Source organism: Chrysemys picta, unplaced genomic scaffold (assembly GCF_011386835.1).
Source record: "Chrysemys picta bellii isolate R12L10 unplaced genomic scaffold, ASM1138683v2 scaf2114, whole genome shotgun sequence".
NCBI lineage: Eukaryota > Metazoa > Chordata > Testudines > Emydidae > Chrysemys > Chrysemys picta.
In genome coordinates, this window is record NW_027054818.1 from 1 (window position 1) to 8,147 (window position 8,147).

General features: G+C 53.7%; 1 protein-coding gene across 1 annotated transcript; it reads left to right on the plus strand.

Moving 5' to 3' along the window:
- Positions 1-165: 165 nt before the first annotated feature.
- On the plus strand, positions 166-7,805 carry LOC135980183 (maestro heat-like repeat family member 5; the record flags this gene model as incomplete). The annotated part of the gene is made up of 9 exons (XM_065580236.1): positions 166-320; positions 2,130-2,256; positions 3,274-3,464; positions 4,108-4,245; positions 4,404-4,521; positions 5,053-5,196; positions 5,583-5,759; positions 6,494-6,649; positions 7,782-7,805. Coding segments are annotated over 9 exons (1,230 nt in total), but the record flags the coding sequence as incomplete, so codon positions are not given.
- Positions 7,806-8,147: the final 342 nt, after the last annotated feature.

Sequence of the window (8,147 nt, forward strand, 5' to 3'; positions counted from 1 at the left end):
AAGACTGGGGTTCCTGTACTTGTCAAAGCCTCTTTCTTGAGATTATGGAGGAGTAGAGATGGGAAAGTGAGGTGAGAGGCAGTTTGCAGGGCTGCCAGATGGGGTTACCTGGGAGGAGGTCACTCATTGATAAATCCATCCCTCAACTTTCTGGCTTTCTTTCAGGTTGGAGACGTTGTTGGAAGGATCTTAATGTGGCTAGACGACGTCTGTGATCCCAGAGCCAGAAAAGCAGCGCTGAGGGCCACGGCCTTGCTGGCTCGCTCCCACCCCCAGGATGTGGTTCTGAGCTGTGTGGCGCACACGCTGTCATCGGACAGGTAGGGAGCTGCTCTGTTATCACCTCGGGCCATTATTTCTCTTCCTGCTCCTACTGACAGGCCACCGTCCGGGAAGGGTCTGTCAGGCTCACACAGTTGGAGGGAGTTTCCTGCGGTGCAGAGAGCTGTCCATTCTCACTAAGAGGACATACCCAGGCACAGCCACTGAGGAGCCAACCCCTCCTCCTGCACTCCCCGGGATGGAGACGTGCCAGTTTTCTGGAGAATTCCAGCATTGTCCTGATTTCGATGGGTCACTCCACTTGCTCTCTGATCCAGTACAGGGCCAATAAATGACTTTGGGGCTCACTCCACATCCCTGGGTCATGAGGTCTGGCTGCTCCCTATTGCGTCAGAGAGGGCAGAGATGGAAAAGGCCCATGAGGCCCATCTGTCTGTCCCCTGGGGACCAGTGCAGGATTGTTACCTGTAGTCAGATCCCTAGTTATTCCATGGCTGAGGAAGTGCTGAGAAAATGCACTCATCCTTATGGAGCTGTACAGCAGAGATAAATCTCTTAAGACACAAATTTCCAGCCCTTATTGTTGCAACAACAAAAAAAAATCATCCACACATGACCTGAGCGTAAATGCAGTGCAGCCTGCCTGAGTCTGCAGACAGCCGGGAATAATGGCTCTGAGCGGGGTGAGTGCCTCTTTTCATCTGAGTCCTGCTGGTTATTGCCGATCACTTTGCAGAGTCATCCAGCTGAGGTGTTTATAACACAATCCCCATGTGCCTAGGGGCCGTGAAACCCAACTGGACCCTAGCCAGAGGTCAAAACGCCAGCTTTCCTCGGCATCCTCTGCAGTGCAGTTCTGCACTGACCACAGACAAATCTGTGTCACATGGGAGAGCAAATTGAAGAGCAGCACAAAAGAAATTGACTTTCTTACCCAATGCAGTTACCAGAGGAATACAGTGCTGGTTTTCATATTGATTTGAATGTTTGATTTGTAAACCTTTCAGGTTTGAATTCCTTGAAACAGCCACAGTGCTTTCCAGGGTCTGTGCTCAGAAGCTATAGAAACTCGGCAGCGTTGGCACAGAATTTCAGCCAAGCTTCCTGAAGATCTCAAATCCAGGCCATTTACTCTTGATTTGTCCAACCTAATTCTCAATGTCCCCAGGGCTTGACCACCATGTCCGACCTTCCTCACCAAACTTGGAAGTCCAATGACTGGAGTCTTTTGGATCCATCTGCAGTCTTCCTCTGCAGATGCCTGCGAGGACCAGCAGTGCTTAGATCAGCAAGAATGGAGAGAAGAGAGGAGGGGGATTTCAGTACTAGTTTCCTTCCATCTCTGTCCCACTGGGCAGTACAATCTCCCCTTCCAAACTCCTGAGTCCTCTCCTATCAGGGCATGTTCTGATTCAGTGTCTGACCCTGCCCACCACACTGCAGTAGGATTGAGCTGTTAAGAGACACTTGGCCAAACGCTGGGTCTCAGTTACACCCCCAAATAGCCAGAGTAACTCCAGTGAGGTCAGGCAAGTTCCTCGGGACTGACCCTAGCATAACAGAGCAGAATTTTGCACAGTCTGGGGGTCACAGTTTGGTGGTCACTCTGTGGTCAGTACATGGTCACTGTCTTGGAAACAGCGGTTGTAGCTTCAGGAACAATAGCCCATTAGGGGAAAGGAATAAATACAACGTTCTCTGAAGGGACTTGCCCTGCCTCAGCCTCTCTGCACCAATCGGTGTGTCCTCTGAGAGATGCCTTTCCTGCCTACACGCCAAGTCTCTCCCTGGGGAGGGCAAGAGGTGGCCAAGCAGGGAAGGTCAGACTTCTGTTTCTGAATTTGCAGATGTGCCATTGAGCTGTGGAAGGCCTTGGGTGAAGAACCACAGCTCACCAGGGAGGTGCTGCAGCAGCTGCTGGACAAGCTCCAGCAGAGACGCCGGGAGGAGAAGAGCGGCAATGTGTCTCTGGCTGTAAGTGAGATTTGAGATGTCACTTTGCCAACCCGCCACCGCAGGGAGGATGGTGCATCTGTGTGTGTGCGGGAGCTTCACCCCTTCTTAGCTTCAGGCCATGGCTCCACTACACAATGAAGTCGACCTAACTTACCTCGGCATACAGCCGCCACAGCAATTCCATCCCTTGTGTGTGTCTGCACTTTGCTGCTTGTGTCGGCAGTGCACGTCCTCGCCAGAAGCGCTCGTCTTGATTGTACGGTCAGGGTGGGGAGGCTCCTGAAAGCCAGTTGACGTAAGCGACGCGGTGTCTACACTGACACTGCATCGACCTAACTGCATCAACCTGGACTCTCTGCCACTCGTGGAGAGATTTTTAATTATTATTGTTATTAATTTGGAACCGAGGGGCAGTTCTGCCGACGGGAAGGAAATTCCATAGTTAGGGTGATGCTGGGTGAGCGGCCTTGCGTTGACCTAACTCTGTAGTGCAGACCAGGCCTTAGTGTGTCCTGGCCACCTCCTAGCAAACCAAAGACGTGTAAAGAAAGTTTTCCCCAGGTAAAAGTTACAGATCTGAAGTGGTTTATCTGCTGGTCCCCTGGCTCAGTTGTCTTCTGCTCTAGATGGCCCTTTAGTGAGCAGCTGCAGTTTCGGTGTCTCTTGGCTCTGTAAACTGTGACTAGAGAGCTTCCCAGCATGGGATCATGAGATGTCCAGTACTTTTGACTGGGCCAGAAACACTGGGCCTATGCGAACGGATCTCCTCAGGATGGTTTCAGCCCGTCCAGTCATGGCTGGAAAGCCAAAGCACAGGGTCTGCACCATTAAGAGAAACAACGGGGAATAACGTCATCCAGACTCTTCTGATCTTTCCATAGGGCTCCATCCTGCTTTCGTTCCAGGAATGGGTGATGGTTCAGGAGCCTCAAAATGTCTCCTCCCCTCTCAGGAGCCAATCCTCTTTTCTAATACCCTGTGGAGGTGGCAGGTGGCAGATTGGGATAGTTGACTGAAATTCTTTCCCCCCTCCAGGCAATGAGGACCATTTACGAGGTCCTTTTCCTGTGGGGATACCGAGAAGCCATCCTGGAAATGTATCCCCAGATGCTCATCCTCTGCGTCAGGCAAGTGCAGTATGTGATGGAGCTGCGCTTGCCAGGGACCTACAGGGCCAGCGAGACATCCAGCCCCGAGGAGGGGTCCAGCTGCCTCAGCCCCCTAAGGTAATGACTGAAAGGAAAAGGAAGAACAGATTTGTTCTGCTAAACACGTGTGCTCTGTTCATGGCCATCATTTGTTCGGGTGCTGTAGTTCGCCCAGGCTCAGTTCGGTGCAGGTCTCTCTTGAGGGGAAAGGGTTGAGAGCCGTGTGTTCTTGTGAGTCACACTCGCTCATCTGACTCCGTCCACAGGCCAGCTGCTTTCACTACACAGTCAGGCAGCAGTCATGTTTGTGCATCCATCCCCATGTGCCACCTGCCAAAGCGTCAGTGGAAACACAGAGCGCCAGAGGCCACCTCAGGTGCTGTAAACTGACACAGCTTTGCTCACTTACACCAACTAAGGATCTGGCCGCACATGCCCGCTTGTGTCCTGTTACCTGCCACAGTAAAGAATCAAGTATTCAACCGTATTGAGTGATGACACCAACCATCTTAAGAAGCTAGTGTCAGTAACTGGTTACAAACTCAATGAATCTGCAGTGTAGACAGGGCCCCTTGGGAAGGGAAGCACCATGATATCACACTGGATCTATCCTCGGGGTCGCTAGCTACTGCTGACCATGCTGTGTGTCCCAGGGCTTGTGCAGATTTGCCATGCTTGGGGGTGATCTCATTGCGTGACACTGGGATTTTTTTGTCTTTAGCACGTCAGTGGAGGCTGTGAAGACTCTTTTTTCCATGCCCGGATACTGGAAGGAATTTGCCGGCATCCAGTTACAGCAGGGTTGGGACATGATATCCTCCCGATATTACTACTCGCAGGGTGTTGGCCTAATTGCAAGGTAGGAGCCCAAAGTTTCCTCTTCATTGGGTCTCTCTTGGCAATGGGATTTCCGTGTGAAATATTCCTCTGTTCCAGCTGCCATCTCAGCCCAGCAACTAGTGAGGAACTCTCTCTCCCCCTTGATAACCACAAGGGACTTTCTGTTCCATGTTCCAGAGCCATGATCGAGTTTGAGAACCCTCAGCTCCCTGCAGTTTTCAGAGAGGCCGTCACCATTGTCCAGAGTCAGAAGGAGGATGAGCAGAGACATATCGCCATGACTTTCTGCACTGAGGTGAGATTCATTAATTGACAGGCACAAGTGGGCTTTCTGCAGAGCAGCTCAGGCCAGTAAGCTCTGGGGCACATTGTCAGGAGCTCAGCAGCCTACAGCCAGCTAGCTCCTCTCCACACATGGATGGCTGTGGGGCACGGCAGAGAGAGGGAGGGAGAGACAGGGTGAGATCGCCCCTGGCTGGATGTGCCTAGATGGGATCATGTGACAAGAGGAGATGTTTCACCACTGCCCCAAGGCCATGCTTCTCTCCTCACCTTTTCTTGGGGTCTGCTTTTCTTCTGCCCCAGGGGTTGTTCCATGGCACTCAATGGGGCCTGGAGATTCCCCTTTCCCTGCGGGTTTATTTGTGACTTATACATTAGTCTAACTTCTGGGAATGAACCAACTGAAAGAGCAGCAACTGGCTCCCTACACACCAGAGACTTTGTACGGGAGTAAGTGGCCATTTGGTAAAGATGACTGTCCAGGGAACAGACCCCACAGGAAGACCTCTGCTCCTCAACCGGATGTTGATTTGGCTCTTTCCAGTTGCTCCAGAGTCCTTCCATTGAGACGATAGTGACAAAATCAGAGCTCAAGGCGCAGCTCATGGAATGGACCCAGGACAAAAATCCCATCATACGTAGGCTCAGTCTGCGAGGCCTTGGCAGTGTTGTGCTCCAGCCAGCAAAGGTGAGAGGAGTGGATTGCCCGGGGACCGAGGAAGCTGATGTCTATCGAATAGCTCAGAAATGAGAGCGAGATCCCCACACAAGCCTTGTTGTTTAACGCACGGCACTCAAATGTTGGAGGTGCTTTACTGAGCGAATCAAGGCATGACATGGTCCCTGCTCCCGTGAGCTGACCCCTGATTGCAGATGTGATGCAATGGGGGAGGCGGGGTGAGCAAAGACAAAGGTTACAGTGAGCAGTTGGCACTGAGTGAGAGGAGAATGACTTTCTGCCCCGTTGGGGGGCTGTGCCAGCCGTGGTTTCTCATAGGTGGGAGTGGGATGGTCCAGCATGTGCTCCAGGCTGTCACCCAGGATAGTAATGAGCTGCCTTCTTCATTCCTGCAGGTGCAATTGTTACGGGCCCAGCTGCCAGCGATCATGGACACGTTCGGTGACAGGGATGGAGTGTGTGTCATGGAGGCCATGCATAAAGCTGGAGACATCATCTACCTCCTCGACGGGGAGGGGCTTGGCTCCATCTCCCAGGACATTGCAGTCAGCCTTCGCCCCTTCATTGATGACGTAGGCTTGGAACCACAGGAGAAGCCCATTTCCCCCCCCCTCCACCTGCCTCTGATGCCCTTGTGTCTCTCTCCCCATCCCCTTGCCTCCCGCCCCTCAGCCCTGCCATGGAGCCTCCTAGGAGTGCCCCCGCCATGGGTGGGGAATCTCCTGCTCCGCCACCTCCCTGTCAGAGCTCTTCTCTGCAAACCTCAGCCTCAGCGCCCTGCTCCCAGCCCCTGCTGCAGCCTGGCCTGGGGAAGAGGGGCTGGCACTGGGCAGATGACCAGCTGTCTGGAGAACACCAGGCCCCAAAGAGGTGGAGATTCCCAGCAGGAAAGAGGTGGGTCGGGAATGGCCCGGCTCTCAGGGGAACTGAAGAGCAAAAGAACTGCTGTGTTTTGTAGCAGCACATCCCTGCAAGGCTCCAGCAGCTGTTTCTCCCCTGCCCCAGACCAGTCTCCAGCAGCCTTCCCACCCCCTCCCCTAATCTTCTAGGGGTCTAGGGTTCGGTGCTCTCCAGACAGAAATTGCGTCTGGGACACCAAGGGGCTGCACTGCCCTGCACAGTGTCTCAGGCCCTGTTCTGCACAAGTTGTCTATGGCGCTAGCCTGGTGGCCTCACTGCTCCCGCCAGCCAAGTCAGTTAACACAGGGGGAACCAGAGCAGCGGGCGGATTATGACTCTGTCGCGTTATGCTCTGATACTGCCTGGCTTTAACCGGGCTTCCCCACTCCCTGTGTGTCATTGCCAGGAGAGGGGCAGTGTGCGCTCCGCTGCCATTTTACTGCTTGGCAAGGTGGTGAGCAGGGTGAAGGACCCGGACAAAGGCATGGTGCAGCAGGAAATGATCAACTGCTTGCTCCCGCTGCTGCTGCATCTCGAAGACCAGGAGGAGCGTGTGACACTGGTAAGTGCCACCGTCCTTATTTCCTTATAAGCAAAGAGCCAGAATCCCCTGGGGCCCCCACTCCATTAATGGCCAGAGCCTCTTGCCCAAGCAGAGTCTTCTCCTCCCTGCTTCACTCCATGCTGGAGTCTAGGGCCTCATCCATCCCCACAGCACATAGCACAATTTGGAAGAAAAGCCTTCTTCTGGGAAAGAGTCCTGACCCTCTACTGCAAAGACAGGCCTCAGGCCTTTGGGCTGCTGCATCCAAAGGTTCCCAACAAGAGGCAGCAAAAGAAAAGGGAGCATAAATCTGTAAGTGCCCTTCGGTTCAGGGAGCTGGTATCTGCCCACAGCCTTCTGGAAAGTGGGTGCAGCTGTCCTGCCTTCTTCCCTGGAACTCCTGAGAGACCTTCTCCAGCAGGTCCTCGCTTCCCAACATTCACCGGACGTTGCCTTCTTTCGTTGGGCCAACTGGGATGTGGAGGGAAGCCTGATCCGTGTGCCTCTTTGGTCCGACTCTTTGGGATTCCAAAGCTGACTCACGCTCTCATACAGTTTCTTTGCATAGAAGGACTGAGTTGTGGAGATCTCTTATGACTCTTTCCAGGGCCACCCATAGGGGGGCACTGGGCCTGGGACAACCCCCTCCCCCCCCGTCCACCTCCCACCCCCACTCCACCCCTTCCCCCAAGCCCCCACTCCACCTTTTCCCACCCCTGCTCCTCCCCCATCCCACCCCTATTTCTCCCCTCCTCCCAAGCCCCTGCCCTCTCCTCTCCCGAGCGACGTTGGGTGCTGGCGAGGTGGGGTATAACTTAGTCGGGCCGGGACTACTGCTGCTGGCCCCAGCACAGCCCAGGTCCTGCGTCCCCCTGAAGTGCGGGGCCCCCCAAAGCAGAGGGCCCTGGGCAACTGCCCCAAACCATCCAAAGACAGGACGGCTCTGGCTGTCTCCAGCCAAGTCTCAGTTCCCTCTCCTGAGCACAGTCCTGTGTAGAACAAATAACAGGAATCTCCACTAGCAGGAAAAGCGAGAGAAAAGGGACAGAGGAAGGTTCGATGTCCCCCAGACAATCCCTCTCTCAGTGAGAACCCTCTTGGTCTCACCTTCTCTTGCAGAGATGTAAACTGACGCTCTTCCGCTGCGCAGTGTTTCTCAGGTGGGCTCATTTGAAGAGGCTGTTCCGCAGCATGGCCTGGGATGGCTCCTCACAGCTCCTGAAGTGTGTCTGGAAGTGCTTGGTAGGTGGATTCCTTGTGCCTTGAGAGTGGTGAATGGTGACTTGAGGGAGACCTTTCTAACCCCACACCGCTTCGGTCGGGCGGCAGAACTCTATTCCAGGCTCTCTGCTGGTTCATTTCTGCATGAGTTACAATCCCTTCACATTTTTGAAATTTTTCTCCACAACTGTCAGACCTCCAAACTTGTGTCTTTTAAAATGAAAGCTGAGGTTCTGGAGAACACACTAGTAACTCCAGAGAGGTGCTGCTATGGTGTATGGGCTCATACTGGCTG